Raw genomic sequence first — 20,147 nt, forward strand, 5'->3', positions numbered from 1 at the left:
AGAGCTGGAAGGGGCCATGAAGGCCATGGGGTCCAACTCCCTGCTCTTGCAGGACACCACGTCACACCACCCCACTCAGGGCGCTGTCCAATTTCTGGTAGAGCCCACTACTGCTCCAGGCAGCTGGTTCCACTCTCATATTGTGCTGACAGTGAGGAAGCCTTTCCTGATGTCCAGCCTGAATCTGGGTTGCTGCAACTTGACTTGATTATTCCGCATCCTACATTCTGGCATCAGCAAGAAGAGATCTCAACCCTCCTCTTTGTGACAAGCTTTGAGGTACTTATAGAGGGATATCGTGTCCCCCCTCAGTCTTCTCTTCTCAAGGCTGAATATGCCCAGTTCCCTCAGTCCCTCCACATAGGGCACTGTTTCCAAACCCCAGATCATTTTTGTCACCCTCCGTTGGACGCTTTCTAATTACCTGCCTCTTTCTTAAATCTTGGTGCCCAGAACTGGACACAGTATTCCAGGTGAGGTCTGACTGTATAGAGGAACTGCTACTTCTCGTGATTTGGAAGTAATACTTCTGTTAATGCAACCCAAAATAGCATTTGCCCTTTTGGCGGCTGCATCACATTGTTGGCTTGTGTTTGCAATGTGTACTATTACAATGCATACTAGTGCAGCCTAGATCGTCTGCAGAGCTAGCAACACTAAGGTTCAGATTCCAGTGCTTCCGTTTTTTTAAGAGATTCAAATTCAAGGGCAGACATCAATTGGAATGTTGTAGAAATGAAAAGCAGGAGAATATCACATTTCCTCCGCTGCGCCTCTTGGTCCCATCCTTTCTTCCATGGCTCCTCCGAGGAAGCGGCTTGAGTTCTTCCACAGCTTTGCATTTCAAGCTCCTGCTGGAAAAGTGTTTGCATCCCTGTCTCAGCAATTCGACAGAGCCAGGAAATGGATAGTGTGCCATCTGCTGGCAGCCGAGCATATTCCACTTGGATCCCCTAAAGTTCTTCAGAACTGCAGGGCAGGTGGATCGAGCCCTTCCCAAGGATGAACATATTCAGATACATGAGCAGCTGAAAGAGGAGCTGGTGGCCGGTGGAATGCTCTCTCCCTCTCCCTCTCCCTCTCTCTTCACTTACTTTTTATAGTAAATTAAAAAGAAAAAAGAAAACCCCCAAACCAACCAATATAGGAAAAGGGGGGGGGGCGGGATAAAATTAAAATGAGATACTGTAATTTTCTATATGATTATTCATTTCTATACCACCCCAAGGCCACAGCTCTTTGGTTGGTTTACAGCCGTGCATAAAATCAATACATTAAAAGTAAATATGAATGGACATACCTGGCATTCATATATATATCACATATGGCAAAATACACTGGTATTGTTGAAGACAGTTATGCATCGATTTCAACAACGGCAGCCCAAATACTCATGTATTTGTCCCTCCATCAGTTCTTCCTGAAATTCTTCTACCTGTTTGAAAACGAAGCATCTCACCAAGTCCCACCCCGTTGTCTCATCGCAGGAAGCCATTTATCTATCCAAGGTTGCATCAGCAGAAAATCCATTTCTGTGACCTTTCATTAAGTTCCGAGAGGCAGGCAAATAGTTAAGAACATGTGTATCCATAAATATTAAAGACTTTTCCATCACAAAATTTATCCAAATTGCCACCTCCTCTCAGACAGAAGCAGCCATTGGTCACTGCCAAAACATACGGATGGGAGACACATTTGCTGAACACTTGGCCGATTAAATTAAGCCCTTATTGAAGAGACATTGTGGTGTCCAATATACTTCCAACGTCAATTTCTGTTGAATTAAACAGCACCCAATGTGCGTTGGCCTTTCTGTAATAGATGCCACTGAAGTCCCCCGTCGATGGGGCAAAACAGCACACAGCAATTCATTATTTCGTTCTTGCTTAAGATCCTGCGAGGCACATTTGTGCACTGATAACAGGCATCTATAAACATGGATTGGGGGCAGGTGCGGCTGCTCAGCCTCAGTCAATATTTCCAGAAAACGAAAAGGGCCCCAAAGCTGTAAAAAGGGCAGGCTGGTCCAAGGCACCAATCCTAGGGTCACACGGTTGGAAGTGCCTGGGAGGCCACCGGGTCCGACACCTTGATCAGCGCAGGACCCACGCCTCCCATCCGAACACTAACCCGGTCTAACCCTGCTTCACTTCTGAGACGAGGCAGGATCGGCTTGGTTCTGCGCATTGCCCACTTCGCTATTCAGCTATGCCCGGAAAATCATATTTAGTATGCAAACCAGAGAAAGGCCCAGGAGCTACAAACTGACCAGAAGTGAAAACCGGCCCGTCCATGAAACAAACATTCTCTCGCCAGTCTTCCCATCTGAGGCATGCAGCTAACCTGCGTGTATTGAGAATGTTTCACTGAACCAAGTCCTGCATTTAACAGCTGCCACGAAATGACTTGTTGCATTTGTCTGAAACTTGGACCGTGTACATTGTTCCAAGCGGCAGCTTTATAACCGATTGTAAATCACCCTGAGCACAACCGCCGCTTTGATTGCCCGGAGACTCGCTGGCCCGTCTTTGGCAAGCCGCGCTTTCATGCTTACCTCCCCATCTGTTAAATGGGCACGATAACAAGCAACCGACCACTCTGAGATGCCCCCACGTATGACTAAGAAAATGCACTGGATTCTTTTTCTATCGCTCAGGTACCTGCCAGGAGAAATCGTAATGGCTTTGTGCCGGAGTGCGGACTCTGTGATGTAGCTCTCAGCAATCTCATATGAAAGATTTTTTCCCTGAGTGATAAGCAGAGAGGGCAAGTTCTTCATGGCACGACCTTTCTGTTGAAACAAAAAGATTTGGGAGGTGCCTTCAGCTGGGAGTGCCTGTCAGCCTGGCAGATAGCAAATGATGTTTCTTCAAGATTGTGTGACTGAAAGGGCAGAAGGGAGAGTTGACGGAGAGCGGATTCCACCGGCAAAGCCCGCTTCACCTCCTTTCTGAAGATTGATTGTCCAACACTGAAGCGAACGACTAGAGCAAGAAATTGTGCACACACAGAATATTAAAGGTGCGAACAGGCATGCTTCATAATACTGAGAAATTATTTCTTTCACTTTACTTTTATGCCGCCCCATAACCAGAAGTTCTCTGGGCAGCTTACGAAATGCTAAACCGGCGGCCAAGCCCCGAGGGAGCCGGACTCTGAGGGAGGGAGGGAGGGGTGGCAGGCGAGGCGCCGGAAGGGGCCCCCGCAGAGCGCCCACTGTGCGCACCGGCAGCGGTCCCATTCTCCTTCCCCGCTGCATCTCCAGGTGCCGCCTGGAGTGGAGCCCCCACGCTGGACCCTGCAGAGCCACTGCTGCGGATCCCCATGGACGGCTGGGCTGGACCAGGCATCCCACCCACCGCTCCTGCTGCCGAGCCGTGCGGACGGGGCAGCCCGCCTCCCTCTGGCCGTGCCAGGCCGGCAGATCCGCGGGTGGCCCGGCGCTCTCTCCCCCGCCCGGCCTCCTCCCCGCCGGCAGCCGCAGGGACGTGGGTCGGCAGCAGTCACTCGGCAGGAAGGCTGAGGCTGGGACAGGCCATGCCTGCCGCTGCCTCTGTGGAAACGGCCTCACAGGAACCAAGCTGCTCCGAGGGAAGCCGGGTGTCGCTCGGGTGCCAAGAGCATCCTCACGCCTGGTGTCAGGGGACTCTGGCTGGGGAGGGAAGGCTTCCCGAAGGTTTCCCCCGGCACCGTCGCTGCTGAACTCTTCTGAAATTGTGCTTCAAATCCTTGTTGCCATTCTCCACTTTTAAAAACCGTACTTCGCTGTATGCTTTGTCTTTACTATGGAAGTCGCCCTGAGAGCATCAGCTACAGAGGGACTAAATGCATAAAATAAGCAAGGCCCATGTGCCTGGGGAAGGCCAGCTGGGCGCAAACCCTGTGCCACATCTCCTAGGAGTCAGCCTGGCTGCAGCTCCTCTTGCGAAGCATCTCCGTCACGCTAGGAACGGACTGAGCGCCGACAGAGCCGCACCTTGCGGCAGGATGGCTGGATGCAAGCAGGGAGGGGCGGGGGACCGCCGGCGGGGTTCACGCTCAGAATGCGGCACCTCCGATGTCACCAAGGTCCTGGGACTTTAAGCTGCACCTAGAGCCAGATAACTGTGCGACTAGGCAACTGCATCCAGCAAAGCTTTGGGTTTGTTTCGCGAGCGGAGGGCCTTCCCCCGCCCGCCCGCCCGCCCGGTGCCGCAGGGCAAAGCACTCCAAAGGGGAGGTCTTGCCAAGGCGATTTCGACCAGGGCGCAAGGGGCTGCAATTCAAAGGGGGCCCACACTCGATCCGTCCCGTGCACACCCTTAACAGTAAGTGCTTTGGGCCTTAATCGAGGTGCCCGAGGACCAGACGCCGCTCCCCAGGCGCCTGCGCCCATTTCTGCCTGAAGGTGCTGAGCTGGGAAAACGACACCAGAAAAACAACAGAAGGCGAGGAAGATGCAACGCTTTTTCAGCCAGGTTAGCTTTATTCTGTAACAAAAGAGAGCGCCGATGCCCAAACTAAAACAGCTCTTGAAGTACGAAAGGAACTCTGGCCTCTTAAGCCAAACAGCTGTCAAAGGATAAAGGCACTAGCCCACATCTCAACGCTGGAAGCCCGTCGTATTGGGTATGGGATGCAGTCATGGTTCAGGAAGCACAGGAACAGAAAGGAGCAGCTGCTTTAGCTGCTAAGGAACTGAAAATGCAGGAAGATTCCATTGTGTCTTGTGCTGCAGCTAGAGAATAAGGTGCGAGATCAACTGGCGGGCTTCTCGTTTTCACCGTTTTCCACTAATTTTCTTTTCTTTTCGTCCATTTTCCTTTTGAAGATGCTATTCCTGTAGAACCGGAGCTCTTTGATACTCTCCCGTATGTCATCAAGGGCTCTAAAGAGAATTTGGAAGCGGCTCACGCATTTTTACCAAGAAAATCCCTCCCGCCCTGGGCTCTCTGGACCAACAGAGGCTCATTTGAAAGAGGCTGAACGTGGCTGCATGAGTCACACCCCAAGGCTGCAAGCAGCTTGTGCCGCTCCGCACACCCCACTCCAGGGCTAAAGGTTCGTGGCTTCGAGCCTTAGCTGTGAAAATGTTCCATCATGCCCCGTGTTCTGGCCATTCCTCAACATGCGGATGTTCGCAGGCATCTGCTCCCCAACAGACCAGTCAGCGCCTCCCTTCCTGACCTGGCCAGCCACACGGACTTTCCCAAAGGGATCCCATTCCCCCTTTCACCCCACACAGCAAATTTACTGCTATTTGCGACCCTGTGCAATAGCTGATGTGCAGCCGGAGCATTATTCTGAAAACAACCAGCCCCAAACCAACACAACAATTAGAGAGAAGCGAGTGAGACGCGGCTCAAGATGTCAAAGGACACGCAGAAGCCATGAGAGAAGCCACAAAAATGCAGGCGATGTTCTTGTGGCTTTGGGCCTCTAGAAGTTATTTCTGGGAGTGGAGTGGAGAGGAGACAGTGCCTCTAGGGCTCCCTGCAAAACGCACTATTAATTTGCGGAAGTCTACGCATCAACATCGGCAAAAGCACATGCAAGGACAGGAGATGCAAACGGTTCTCATCGGTACGAAGGACGGCAAACCCAGACGACATTTTTCTGGGAAAGCACGGTGTTTGGCGGACACGAAGTGATGCCTCCAGAGGCCGGGTCAGGCGCTGCTGCGACATCGCCTGACCCGGCTCACGGGGGCGGGCCTTTCGCAGCCCTGTCCGAAGACGGCGGGGACGCGATCCAGGACTGTGAGTGCGCAAAAGACGCGCTCTGCCACTCAGCTGCCTCCCCGAGTCGCTCGGGGCATGGCCTCCTCTCCCTCGGAAGGGCAGACTCGGATCAGCGCCAGTGGTCCTTTATTCCCTCACTGACAACAACGCATTTGCCAAACTACCAGGTAACGGTTAGCGCCTGGATACGAAAACTTGCGGGAAAGCCGCCACGCTCGCCGTCGAAATGAGAAGCGACTGCACCTCGGCTAAGTCTTGCTATATTAACTCAGCGAGGCCGAGCGCCTCACGGTACCGACGGTGGCAAAAGAGTGACACACGGTGCCTCGGCGGGAAGGCCCTGCTCTGCGCTGGGCCACCAGGAGCCCCCCCCGCCCCGTGCCAACGGGGCCACTGCCGCCTGCTCCTACAAGGCCAGTGCCTACCTGGGAGCAGGAGGGCTGTTATGCCCGGCTCAGAGCCGAGCACGATGGCTGAAAGAAAACACGTCCGTGACCCAAGTCCTGGCAAAGGGCCTTGTACGCCAGAGTTTCAAAAGCCAACCATGCACTGGTCTTACCTATGCGAAGCAGCCTTCTTCGGAGCGAACTGGTAGTCCTCTGGATACCAGCGCCTGCAGACACACGGCAGCTTTCAACTCCGATGCGCTAATCACCAAATACGCTGGTACGCCATGGACAGGAATTCCAGAGGGGCAGGGGTCTGGGAATGCCACCCGTTTTTAGGGGTCTAGGGATGCCACAGCCCCCCCCCGCCTGCTCCGCTCACCCACCCTCCCGAAGTCCCCATTCTCCCCACCACCCCCGCCAAGGGACCGGGCCAGCGCGGCGCTGCGGCCAACCTGCACAACTCCTTGACGGTGCTGACATCGATGATCCGGTAGTGCAGGTGCTTCATGAACTGTGGCATATGCTTGTCAAGAAACTTCTTGTCTGCGTGAACCGAGTTGCCTACAAAGGAAGCAAAGCACAGTTCTGTCGGGGGGGAGCGGGGGTGCCGCCTGGAGGAGGGAGGGGCGGGGGTGCTTCCCCGGCCACAGCGGGACTCGCACAGAGCAAGCAAATCCGTGGAACTGAAGAAAAGCCGCCTGGGAAGCAGGGGAACGTCTAACCTGCGAGAGGACAGAGGCCCGGCGGTGTCTGCTGGCGGACAAACGACAGGAATTCATACTCCGCTTGGCGCAGGGAGATCGTGCTCTCCCTCACGGCCTTGGTAAGGCCAGACTGCAAGAAGAACACGAAAAAGATTCGTTTTTGCTGCTGCTCGTCAAGAGAGCAAAGACGCGATTCCGTGCCCTCAGGGACCAAAACACAGTCGGAGCTAGGACTCTGCTCTCAAAGCACCCTCCCAGCTGGCACAGGAAAAGGGCACCGTGGCTGCCACTCCCAGGCTGCAAGAGCAAGCGCGGAGACGGAGGTCTGCGGGCAGGTTTATGCCGAGCCTGCGAATACATGAAGTCCTAAGGCTCCTGAACCCGTCCTCCTCACACGCCAAGGAAAAGCACCGCAAGAGCTGAGGTCGGCCGTCCAAGTCTTCTGGGGAACGCAAAGGCGGCCATTACGATGCCCAGACTCCTTGGAGCTCGGCCGGTTACAGGCAGCCTTATAGTGCGGCAATCAACACCCAGGCCATCGGAGGCCTCCCCCAGGGCGCTCGTGGCTTCTGCTGCTAAAAACGCGCCCACGTACTGGGGTGGGGGGCAGGGGGGGCCGGGGGCAACTGAACAGGGGATGTGTACAATGAATGCACAGAGGCGGCGGCAAAGAGATGCCGGGCGGCTTGTCTTGACTAAGGAACCGGGGCTCCGAAAACCTCCGTGCCTCGCAATTGTGCCTGGACACCACCTCCTCCGCTGATGCAGAGTCTACTCCCCCTTCAAAGCTCTCTGAGCTACTGATCAACATTTCGCCTTTTGAACCAGGTTCATGTGGCTTAAGTGCAAATGAATCACAGAATCAAAGAACAGGAGAGTTGGGATGGGCTATAGGGTCCAACCTCCAGCTCAGAGCAGGATTCCCAATGAAACCATCCCCTCAGTCCAGCTGCCTCTGGGATGCCTCCGGTGTGGGAGCGCCCGCCACCTCCCTAGGTCATTGGTCCTGTTGCTGCACTGGGATTTTTCCCGATGTCCAGCCAGCACCTGGCTTCCTGTAACGTGAGCCCGTCATTCCGTGTCCTGTACCCTGGGATGACCAAGAAAAGGTCCTGGCCTCCTTCTTTGTGACAGCCTTTCGAGGACTTGGAGAGTGACATGCAACTGTCAAGACACCCACAAAACATCTTAAGGACTTGCAAGATGCCAAAAACCTCCAGAGCCTTTTACCTTCCCGTGATGCTCTTTGCACCATTCTGACATGCTGTCCAGCAGCTCATCTGGCTGGTTTATGATCAGGTTAGGACCCTGCCAACCAATGGGAGGAAAAATGAGAAAAGGGACCAATCCCTTCCATCGCATGCATTCGTAAAGTAGCAGTGTGAGCACAGCTGAGTTGGCGAAGCCTCCGCTTTGCAGAGAGGACACCAGGTCCGATTCCTGGCAGCTTCTCCAGGCAGGGGAGAAAAAGCTCTGCAGAGCTACTGCCTCGTTAGGCAGGACTGACAAGACCAGGCTAGATAATCCTGGCTCAGTCAATTCAGCATCCAATGTTCTTAAGTAAGGGAACATTACTTCTTTTCATGCACTTAAACTGTCTTTTATGTGAGAACATCAGAAAAGCCCTACCAAAGCAGACCAAAGTCCTGGGTTCTGAGTTCCACGGCAGCCATCCAGACAGCAATGATTATTACAGTCCATTTGCCTGGCCAGATTATTAACTCTTTATGGTTTATATAGTGTTTGATATTTAAAAAATCTCAAGAGAATGATGAGTACAGAAGTAAAGACGGAAAAGGGTAAAAGGGGAGAAGAACACAAATGTATTTCAAGTACATATGTTAAAACATGGGTAGAATAGGGAGAGGGAACAAAGAAGCTGTGCCAAAGAAGTCAGGGGTTTAGAAATGGATGTGAGGGCATTTCAGGACCACTGAGTACAAAGATGTACCTGCCTTCCCCAGCTCACAAGGAAGAGAGGCTGAGGCACCTAAATTCCCCAGAACTGTGGTGCCCTGCTCCCTCCTGCCCACCCCTGATACACACAGGATCCAGAGGTGGACCAATGGAAGAACGGTGCAGGCTTTGAGGTCAAAGTCGCAGCTCCAACCTCTGAAGCTTTTTCCGGGGTTGCATCTGGGACTCCAGCCCAGCCCATGGGCCTCCAGACAATGCCAGGAGTCCCAAAGATTTCACCCTAAATGGCAGGAGCACATCTAGACAACAGGAAGCACCTGTAATTCAAACGGCTTTCAAGTTCCAGAGTCAAGCTGGGATTCATGTCCCAGGCTGAAAACATCTGGAAGCTGCCGTGTAAACAAGGGCTTTCCATCAGCCCGCTGCCTATGAAGAATGCCGTGTCAAGTCGTTCCCAGCCGGCCGGCCCCTCACAGAAGTGAGTCAAGCAAATCACACAGCCAGCATTTAGCTGGTGCTAAAGCAGTGCAAAACCACAACCTACTTCAGCCAAGATGTTCAAGTCTGAATCTGTGATGAGGCAGGCCATTTCGATGATCTGGTCCTTCTCAATGTCCAGTCCAGTCATCTGTAACAAAGGAAAAATTAGATGCATCAGATGTCACAGAAAGCTGTTATTGTTCCACTTGTGTGCTAGCAAAACTACATTTGAATCCCTGCGCAAGGCTAACTCTCTCCATCTTGTATGCTAAACTGGCGTCGGGCGCGGACCCCGGGGCGGCGGGGCTCGGCATCCCCACGCCACGGGCGGCCTCGCCCGCTGCGTCCCCCGCGGCTCGCCCGCCCCAGACGCCGCAGCCTGGCCCGGGGCGCCCCCCGGCTGCGCGGGACGGGCCGCCGCGGGATGCAAGGCCCGCTTCGCGCTGCGCGGCCCTGGGAGCGATGACGGGCGCACGGCGGCGGGGACCTGGGGGGGCGGGCGGTGCAGCCGGGCGCCCGCGGGCGCACAGCCCCCGGGGCGATTCAGGGGCGGGCGCCCCGCCCCAGGGGCCCCTTGAGCGCGAGATGCTACTCGGCGAGGCGCCCCGGCGCGCGCGCGCCCGAGCAGCCCCCCCGCGTGCCGGCAGCGGCGAGCGCGTCCTGCCGGCCGGGCGCTCACCTCCAGGTCCACCCAGACCATGCGCTGCCCCATGCCCTCCACCTCGGCCATGGCTGGCCCCCCGCTCCGGCCCCGGTGGCAGCTTCCCGCCGGCGCGCCCAACAGCCGCAGGCCTCGCCAAGCCCTTCCGCAGGCGCCGCGCATCTTCGCGGGGCCACCGAAGGCGCGCCGCGGACTGCAACTCCCGGCGGGCCCCGCGCCGCGCCCGCCCGCTCACTCGCGGCGGAGCCGCGGCCGCGCGGGCTGCCGGGAGATGGAGTCCGGCGCTCTGGGCGGGGTCCCGCGGCTCCGCGGCGCCTGCTGGGAGATGTAGTCACATGGGGCGGGGAGCGCGTCCCGGGCTTGCGCGGCTGCGGGAAGCCAAACCTCGGAGTCCTGCCGGGGCTTCCGTGGGAGGGCGGACTACAACTCCCAGGATGCTCCAGGCAGCTCAACATCGCAGGAAGCTATAGCTGCGGCGTTGCCGGCAGAGGCATGCCGGGAGTTGTAGGCCTTTCCTCCACTGACATTTGCCTAGCTTCTCACCTTAACATGCCCCGCTGGAGATCCGCTTTACAAAGCGAGACTTGTATGCAAAAGCGCCAAAATCCAAAACCAGCTCATGTGCACCGGGTGCTGCTCCAAGGGCAAGGGCAAAGCAAAAGCAAGAATAATGGAAAGTGCCTTACATGCACCCTGTGCTGTGCAAAATATAACTCAAGTACAGACTCGGAACAATGCAAGCCGCGGTCTGAGGCGCAATATCTTGAAAGACTATAAAGGAGGCTGGAATAAAAGCTCCGCCCAAAAGCGGGCCGAGAAAGTGTGTTTAAAAAGATTAAAATAGGCTGGCTAAAAACAGTGCAGTGGCTGCCCGAACAGTTTTCCTTAAAAAACCAGTGCCCTGCCTTCCCATTTTCCATTTCTGATGTCAGTGCTTTAGCCAGCAAGTTAAGGCCTACATAAAGTCCTACATAAACTTCCAACTTCATAGGAAAGTGAGTCCCGCTAGGCTGAGACTTGCATCCGAGTACAAATACATCGGCCCTGTTCCTTAGACCCTGCATTGACTGCACACTGAACTTGAGCGCTTAAAACATACGTTGTTGAACCAAGGAACCAAAGATGTCGGAGGTGCAAACAGGTGTGCAGAAAAACCGCAAGGAAGGGGGCATCTCGGAGCTCCCTCTTGTGGCAGGGGTATCTCAGATGCCTATTAGGCTGGCGGCTAATGTCCAGCTTGGGGGGAGGATCAAAAAAACTACACTTCCCATGATGGTTTAGAGCCCTACAGGGTGCCTGGGAAGGGCAGAAAGAATGAGCTGGGCAAAGAGACCTCCAGGAAGTGGGCATCTGGACATTCCTATGGCGGCAGGTGTATCTTAGCCCCCTTATTAGGGTTCGGGCTAAGGGTTGGCAAAATTACGCCACCCGTGAAGTTGCAACAGGGATTTCCGTAAGGTCTGCTTCCTGGAGATTTTTCTGCACAGCTTATTCTGACCTTTCTCGGAACCGTGCCGGCCTGTACACTTTCACGGGAAGCTTAGCTTCTCTAACCCTCTCAGCTTTCCATTTTCCTGTATTCATCTATAGTTCAACTGCTAAGGTATTGCAGCCCATTAGTATTGGCAGTGTTCATGGCCAGGCTAGCATAAAGGCTAGTAAATCCCGTTCTGCTAAAGCTCCCAATGCTTGTAAGCCGCTCAGCAAGGGCAAAAAGGATGAGCCGTGCAGAGAAATCTGCAGAAAGTGGGTGTTTTGGAAGCCCCTATTGCAACAGCTTTATAACAGCCCCTGTATTAGGGTTACTGTCAAGGCCCAGTTTAGGAATAAGGCTAGGTAAATTTTACCCTGTTCTTTCAGGTTGTCCTAGGACGTGAAATTTTCCTATAGGAAGAAATACAACTGGATCGTTTAGAATGAAATCACCAGTTGCAGTTTTATGCCTTAGCAACTTTACATGTACACAAGAGTGTTTTAAAACAACACATTTATTGTAGTGAAAATATATTTGCACACAACCGAAGTGCATTTTTAATACTCTCAGTATTGCTTGGGAAACTTAGAATTATATAATTGTTTTATACGTGTGTTTTTTCTGAACAATGTCATAAATATAAAACTAAGTCAATGAGATATTTAACAGAGTTATTTTTTTTATACTGGCATAATTTTGACAAAATACTATGAACAGCTTTTGAAAACAACCCCTTCAGGCAAGGTCATAAGCTATTGTGCAAAAGGACAGCTAGAACTCAAGTGGCTGTGATGAACCTGGGCAAGAATGAAAAGATCTGCGTGCGGATTATGGAAGATATGCCAGAAAAAGCAGACTGATCCTTTTACAGTGGCTGCTATTACAGTCATTTTTGTTTCTGCCAAATTGTAATGCAGAAGGGCAGAATATTTCTGTTCACTACACAGCACAGCGTGAAGCTGAAGAGCAAATTTACCAAAAGCAGGAAGGGGAGACTTCATCATACTCAGTGCAGACCCACTGAAATCAATAGGACTTAAATTTATCGTGACTTTGCTATGGCCCAGGTATGGCCACTGGATGGAAGCCCAGCTACAAGCGCCAGTTGCTCCTGACATCACTCGTGTTCAACCGGAGTGCTGGCAACCTACATGGGAATCATCTGAAACAAATGGCCGACATAGTTTAAAAAGAGGAACCCAAGGTTCCCACCTGAAGCATGGCTTGCAGAAAATGCCAGTGTTCACAAGTGCAGCTATACCCACTGATGGCGACTTTAAATGCACACATTCCAGGAGGAGGAAGGACAGCACAAAGCCCTTCCACACCTACCGAAATATTCATCTCAGTCCTTTAGTTAAGGTTTTAGATTTAGTCTGAAAGCAAATGGTCGTGTTTCCAATCAAACGGCTGCCTTCTGCTAATATTCTAAAAATTTCACAATAGCAAATTTTCAAATATTTAAAGATTTAGATTTCTAGATTTACCACCTAAACCGTTTATCTTAAATACAGAAAGGGTATGCAAAGAGGCATGCGGTGATTTTGGGGGGTTTAAATCACTTACAGGCACTACCCAATGCATCTTTAGACAGAAAAAATCATACTTATCATAGCATTACTCAGACCGTTTGACTGGCTGAGGGATTCTAGGACGTTTTCCTGTCTAAATGTGCATTGGGATATACTCTCAATGGTTGAAAATGACTATGATACTCTAGATGCTCTCCCTTAATATCAAAATTAATATACATCATGAAAGCAGCTGGGAAAATTAACACATCCTTCCATACAAATTACCAAGTCCCCCGGCAAATTTCTTTTACTCTTATATCTAAGCAGGCTAACGTTTCCTTGACACAATATTCAAAAAAAAACCTTTTTTTATTCCAGTAGCAAAACACTGCCGCCAATCGGGCAAGATGCCATGAGCTTTCTACTCTGTGGCGCCCTTCGTAGGATTACCACCTCAAAGGCTCTCAGTTAGCACACTACAAAAATACAAACGTCATTTTAAAATACAACCAAAGCAGCACAGCTTTTTTCCTTATAAAATAAACTACAATGGATTTTTTGTTTAAAGGTGTGGCACTTTTTTGTCGCCTAAACCCTGAGGGAAAAAGTTAATACCACTGAAACCAAGCCACTTTTCTCAAAATACATACTGCAGGTGATTTTTATAAAATGATTCTTTTTAAAAAGAGTAACTTGTGAAGTTACCGTCTACAAGGTCTTCGATAAAAAAAAGAACACTTTCTTAAAAAGGGAAAGAATCGCCTAATTTCCCCCAGGAAAGTCATATAAAATGCACCGGGCACATGCGCTAGTGACGGGAGGGACGCCACTTGCCCTCCCGGGAGCTCTCCCGCCGGCTGTCATAGTCGTGGCTCCAGCCGCCGTAGCTCCGGTCGTCGTGGCCATACTCATCCCGGCTCCCCCGGAAGTGATGCTCCGAGCCATAGTCCGCCAGCCGCTGCTGCTCCCGGCTGTAATGCCTGCCGTCAGCCTGATACGGGTGGGAATTCATCCGGCCCTTGCGTGGGCCCAGGGTGGGCTCTTGCCGCCACTGGGCTGGCGGGGCCCCCGGCGGGGGAAAGGGGTAACTCTTCTGGTGCCCTGGCAAAGCAAAACTGGACGGCTCCGCAGGCAGGGAGCCGTGCCTCCCGCTGTACTGCGACGGCTGCCACATGGCGCTGTTCATCTGGGAGAGAAAGCAAGCTGGTTACGCAGGGACACGGCCAGGCTGCGCCGGCCTGGACGTCAGCACCTGCTTCGGCACGTCTGACGAGTTCAGAGCCAGGCTTCACCAAGCACAAGTCCCTCTGCTGCGGTGGCTTTATTTCAGGGGTAAGGGCCCCTCACCAAGGCTGAACCCCACAGGGGAAGCCCTGGCTCCTAATTCCCTGCCCACCTCCTTGAAACAAATAGCTGCATCACTTTACAAGACAGGCATTTCGAGGTCGGTCAAAAGGTATTAAGACATATATTGAGAGAATAGGTCTCATGATGTTTTATGAGAAAGCTGAAAACCAATGAGAACAAGATCACTGCTTTCTGCTGGCAGAGGTGACCCTCCACGGTGGCCTGAAACCAATCCTGTGCAATGCAGGCTTTCCTGATGTGGGCCCGACAGGGTATTTACAGCGGGGTCTCGGAGGTTTACAGGCGTGGCCTCCGTGAAAATGGGACACATGGATCGGTACAACACAGTCTTCCCAAACATGACAAAGTAAACTGGCTTTTCGAGAGAGATTGAGAGAGAGATTGAGAGAGATTGAGAGAGAGAGAGAGAGAGAGACTGAGAGAGAGAGAGAGAGAGACTGAGAGAGAGAGAGAGTGTTCCCCGCCAGCTAGTGCAGGCTTAGAGACCCTTTGTCCTGTTTCAGAGGTCTGTGTGGAGGGCTGCTTGCCTTGCCCTGCCTCCTTTACCTCTCCCACCTTTCGCTTTTTCAGCCTCCACCTGCCCGTTCAAGAGGCAGGCCTCCTGCAGGCGGCTACATGCTGCCGTGCTGACTGGTGGCTTGTTTGCTCAAGGCATCTGTTGTCCGCCTGCCAACTTTGAGAAAGCCTGCTTACATTTGCCACATCGTGTGTACACACGCCATTTCACACCGAGGGCCTAACCACCTCGATACAGAATTCTCTTGGGTCAGATTTGGCTAATTTACCACTTATTCCACCTTCCATTCTCTCCTTGGAACAGTAGTCAAAAGAGACTAAATGAAAGGAAGATAAAAGTGTGTAAAGTACATCTATTTTAGACAGCATTTTATTGTCTTCTACATTCGGTTGTAAAACACTTAGAAAGTGTCACCTTTTGGATGGTATAGAAATAAAACAAATAATGCAATGAACAAGCTTTAACTGGCTGCAACCATGAAAGAGCTGGCATGATTTGATGGCCACCGATTCTGACGGCTTTAAGACAAATGCACGCAGGAGAAAGCAACCGATGGCTCGACGCTCCCTCCAGCATTGGGGCAGAATGCTTCTGCATACCAGTTGCCATGGAACTGGACTGAGAGGGCGCCGCTGCATCCGTATCCTGCTTGGAGGCCTCCCATGGGCAGCTGGTTGGCCACGGTTTGAACGAGAAAAAGCCTCGGTCTGATGTATCATGGCGCTTCTTAAGTCCCAGTATCCATAGCAAGAGGTTGGGCCCTAGACATATCCTGCCCACTTAAGACCCATCAGTTCTTCACTGACACCGATGCAAAAAACCCTTACCACAGCTTGCCTTTGGAGGCTATCTGGAGACGAGAAGGACCTCTGCACAGCTGGGAACCCTGCTGACATGTTCTCTGTGTTCCGTTCATACCTGCTAAGTCAAGACCAGAAGTCAATCACACTACAGGTGACTCAGATCGAGGAATTTCACAGCAAGCACAAGCTATATTAAGAAAGAATTTGCCCTTTTTGCCCTGTGCACTGGGGAAAGGTTGTGTTCAACATTTCTAAGCAATGCACCTAGTCCTCTGCTCTCCACAGGTGTTTGTTAACAACCAGAGAATCATCAGGAACACCATAAACACGAGTATTATGATGTATCTGAAACATCCTCCAAGGAAGTGAAGGGGCTATGCGTAGCACTTTACCTTACCCTCCACAACCCTCTTTGTGCCGCATGGAGGGAGGGAGGGAGGGAGGGAAGTGAAGCTGTGAGGCCACGAGTAGGCCCAGGGCCTCTAACACCTGACTGGGGGAATCTGAATCCAGGCCCTCCTCGCTGTGGCCCGGCAGGCCACCCCACCTTTTCTGCCATGTGATGCTCTGCACCACCGCTCCAAGCATTCTTGACCGCCGGCCAGGCTAACTGCGGGGTACTGTAAGTCCAGTCCCACCTGGAGGGCAGGTTAGGGAACACCATCCAAGCAGACTCGGCGCAGTAGCATTTGATCCTCAAGAAGCTGCAGTCCTAAATGCACTTCCGTGGTTCAATAGAGAATTTATCAACTCACCTGTTGCTGGCAGGTATTGGCAGCTGTTGCGCACTGGAGGAGCTTCCATTGGGGGGTCCATGTTGAAAATGGGGCAAACTGCTGTCGTGAGATGCGTGGCTGCTCCCTAAAAATAAATGGCATTTCTAAGAGCAACTAAATTGAGTCACTTACACCCCAGGAAGAGAAGACACAAGGTGCTAATGGGAGGAAACCGTGGCACATTACTTAATTGGTTCTATGGTGTCACAGCAGAGAACCAGCAAGGTACAGAAACAGACTTCAAAAACAAGTGTCGCAACCTACTGGAATACCCAGTGGTGAAGATGCAATCGCAATGCAATACTGACTATCTAAGCCCGAGCTAATTGCAATGCCATGGTAAATGAAACCGAACTTTTCTTGAGCAAAATACCTTCAACACTAAACAATAAACGAGGGCAGGTTCCTTTCCTCTGTTTAAGGAGCAAGCTGCACACACACAGACCCAAGCCAAGCCTCAGCTCCAAAGTTACCTTCAGTGCTCAGGCTCAGTTAAGAAACAAACAAAAATACTAAAGGCAATGACCTGGTTCGCACACTACCCATCATGGGCTAAACAACCCACGGAAAAGCTGGCCCCTGCAGGATCAGGTGACCTCTTGCATTACATGCAGGAGTGTCTTTCTGCTCACTCAGTTTTTCATTTCTGCTTCTGCAAACAACCCATTTCTGGAGTTTGTTGTGATGTGCAAGACTGAAACTCTGGTTTGTTGAGTGGGGAAGAACACACAGAGATTTAATACAACTACACACAATGGATTAGGCCCCTGGGTTTACAAGAGCAGAAAACCAAGTTGGCAGGAGATAGTGCACTTGCTCACTTCCAGCAGCCTGTGGATTAAAAGGCTATGGCTGGTTATTACACGCAACTGTACGATTCTAGGTGTGTTCAGAGTGCATTACTCTGAGTAGACGCTCAGAATGCCCACAGTTCTGTTTCCAACGCAGTGATGTGATACGCTGCTTCTCAAAATGATGGCTTTGTCTCAAATAACTGAACTCTTCTGAAGTTCACTTCTGCATCTTCAGCTATATAATTTGCATTCATACAATACTGAATTATAAATTAATACATTTTAGAAGCTCCCAACAGCTTTTCTTCCAGCGATTGATGGACAAACCTCCTCTGCATTTAAGCATTTGTAAGATGCGAAGCAATACTATGATGCCCTGAGAAACATGTTCTGTGACAATTTAATCCAGTGTGGATTATCAACAAAAAGGTGTGCTAACAACTGACACACCAGAATCTTAAGCATAAAGGAAGATGACTGTACCCTTCCATTTGCCTAAAACATCTAAACTGGTTTAAATAGGTCATAGATACCTGATCGAAACTGAATTTTGAGAGGTCTCCCAAAAAGTTTGATCCCATTAAGTAGACTCATGCCATAGGGGACAGATTCTTCATGTTTGAAATTCACAAATGCAAACTGCTTTGGTTTCCCATCCCTGTCCTTCGGGATCTTTACTTTAATGACTGGGCCTGCCTGCAAACCAAGGAACAAAACAAAATGTTAAATAAAAACTAAAATAAAATGGAGTAACTTTCCCCTGAACCTTATTTAGCTTCATACATCTGTATTTCAATGTAAACTTTTACACAGAGCAGTGCTTGCTTGCATTCAAGTACATAACCAATTGATCGTAAGAGACAGCAGCAACCTATTCAATAGGTGACATGTTAGTTTTATTTTCCAAATAAAAGAGAGAGAAAACCTGGAAAGCCAAAGGTTGTCTTATCCTTGGCAGTGGGATGGAGGTGGTTCAATTAAGTAATGGACACACCATAAAGGTGAGGGAAAGACCTTGATACATTAACCCTAACCCAAAACTCATTAAATAAGATATAAAAATCACAACAGCATAAAAGTACATGTGTCTCTAGAGCCTTCAGCGGGGAAGGAAAAGTTTTCAGTATTCTCCAGGGGAGAAACTAGTTGTGAATTTAGCTAACAGGCTAAACTGTAAACATTTATTGTAAACTCCCTCCATTCAAAAACATGCACACAGAAAAGCAGGCTAAACCCCATTCTGCACCACAGTTTGGACACCCATGCTTCAAGTATGAAATGAGTACTGAAATACTCAGGCCATCAAGCCAGACTCACAGCTCAAAGATGGGAAGCAGCATCCATCTTTCTGCTGTTCTCAGTCGTTAGCATTCACATTTTGGAGGAAGAAACACACACACTTGGACAGCCAAAGGAATCCAAAAGACTGACTTGATTCACACCTAATGGCAGTGAATCCTACGTCAATTAACCCATGGCTTGCCTGCTCACATGCCACCACTGTTTGAATACACAACCTCTAATCAGTCAGATGTAAGTTGTTCTGTGATATGGGAACGTGGGCACTACAAGTTAAACCCAAAATTAAGCTATTATAGTGAGTATCGGAACAAATACAGCAGCATGACCCATAAGTAGGTCTGAATGCCACTCCCTCCCACGCTGCAATAGCTTGGCATTGAGAAGAATCCTGCCTCTAATTGCGGAGGCCCTACTACAACATGACTGGGAAGAACTACTGATGGGGTTCAGGCGGATTCCTGTTCTCAACATGGGGAGAGGAGGAGGAACCTGAGAACTACAAGCCTCTTACTCTGAAAAAATTCTTGAACAGAGTATAAAACAGTCAGACGGCGAACACCGTGAAGGCCATGGCAGTGAGTGCCCACGTGGACTGCAGGGCAGCACAAAAGTGCAGTAGCGGCAGCAGGAGCAATCTCTCGCTGTCAACATGAATTTCTCAGGAACAAGTCCTGCCGGACGGATCTCGCCCCGCAGTTTGCTCGCGTACGCAAGACCCGGAAATCGCCGTGTTATCCGAAGCCGGCCCGGTCCGGGGCGCGGCTCTCGCCTCAGCCGCATGCGAGCCACGCACGGCCCCCGGCCGAGCCCGCGGCGCCTGCGCTGCCCCCTTCCCCGAACCTGGCCCGGGGCGCCGCGCGAGCCTCCCGCAGCGCGGCCGCAGCGCCCCGCACCGTGCGGCCGAGGACCGCCGCGCGCATCAGCCGCGCCTCCGCCCGGGCGGCGGGTCTCCCGGGCTCCGGGCAGCGGGAGGCCGAGCCGCCGCCGCCGGCCGCCCGAGGCTTGACCTTACGGGCAACCCTACGCGAACGCCGCCGCCGAGGAGCCCGCCGCTCCGCGCGCCCAGCCCCGGCCGCGCGGCGCCTCTCCGGCCCGGCTCCCGGGAGCCGGCGCCGGGCGGAGCAAGGCAGCCGCCCCAGGCAAGGGACCCGGAGCGGCGAGGCCTAACCGCGAGGAAGAGAGCGAGGCCCGCGAAGCCAAAGGACGGGGCGCTCTGGGAATGCGCAGAGTGCCCGAGCGCGGAGGGAGCCGGCGCCGGCGCAGCCCTGCGAGGTAGGCCGAGCTGCCCGCGCCTCTGCCGCCACCAGCGCGCCCGCCCGCCCGCTCGCCCGCTCGCTCGCTCGCTCGCTACCTGGTGGAAGAGCTCGAAGAGCAGCTCCTCGGTGACTTTGGGGTCGAGGTTGCCCACGAAGAGAGTCCGGTCCGCCTCGGCCGCCGCCGCCCCCATCGCCTCCGCTCGCCGGCCGCGCCGCGCGCATGCGCGGAGAGGCCCCGCTCCGCCCTTGCCTTCAAGTCCCCCGAATGCGCAGGCGCCGGCGCCGCTCCGGGCCTTGCTAGTTGTAGAGTCGCGGCCGGCGCTTGCCCGTACTACTGCCAGCCTTCGCTCGCTCAACTGCGCAGGCGCAGCACGCCTGGGTCGCGCGTGGCCGTTGGAAGCCAGGGATGCTCCGCGGGGCGCCTCGCCACGTGGGCAAAGGGGCGATCCGCGGGGCGGCGGCTGCGCGGCCC

The 20,147-nt window shown here is 52.5% G+C and overlaps 2 protein-coding genes across 3 annotated transcripts; both read right to left on the reverse strand.

Annotated features, from left to right (window-relative positions):
* Nucleotides 1-4,445: 4,445 nt before the first annotated feature.
* REXO2 (RNA exonuclease 2) lies at nucleotides 4,446-10,039 on the reverse strand. Its single transcript, XM_044456351.1, has 7 exons — nucleotides 9,890-10,039; nucleotides 9,275-9,358; nucleotides 8,044-8,121; nucleotides 6,832-6,943; nucleotides 6,562-6,670; nucleotides 6,280-6,333; nucleotides 4,446-4,867 (listed from the first exon to the last, which is right to left on the reverse strand). The coding sequence occupies exons 1-7, from the start codon at nucleotides 10,031-10,033 to the stop codon at nucleotides 4,738-4,740; spliced, it is 711 nt and encodes a 236-aa protein (XP_044312286.1). The 5' UTR covers nucleotides 10,034-10,039; the 3' UTR covers nucleotides 4,446-4,737.
* A 1,802-nt stretch (nucleotides 10,040-11,841) lies between these two features.
* RBM7 (RNA binding motif protein 7) lies at nucleotides 11,842-19,896 on the reverse strand. Of its 2 annotated transcripts, none has more exons than XM_044456350.1 (5): nucleotides 19,771-19,896; nucleotides 17,651-17,813; nucleotides 16,303-16,408; nucleotides 15,572-15,662; nucleotides 11,842-14,045 (listed from the first exon to the last, which is right to left on the reverse strand). In XM_044456350.1, exons 1-5 carry the CDS (start codon nucleotides 19,864-19,866, stop codon nucleotides 13,668-13,670), a joined length of 834 nt encoding a protein of 277 aa, XP_044312285.1. In that variant the 5' UTR covers nucleotides 19,867-19,896; the 3' UTR covers nucleotides 11,842-13,667. The 2 variants fall into 2 exon arrangements, with proteins under 2 accessions (XP_044312285.1, XP_044312284.1); XM_044456349.1 differs by having other exon boundaries at nucleotides 15,572-15,665.
* Between the last annotated feature and the right edge of the window lie 251 nt (nucleotides 19,897-20,147).

This window comes from Varanus komodoensis, unplaced genomic scaffold (genome assembly GCF_004798865.1).
Source record: "Varanus komodoensis strain SLA01 unplaced genomic scaffold, ASM479886v1 scaffold83, whole genome shotgun sequence".
Taxonomy (NCBI): domain Eukaryota; kingdom Metazoa; phylum Chordata; class Lepidosauria; order Squamata; family Varanidae; genus Varanus; species Varanus komodoensis.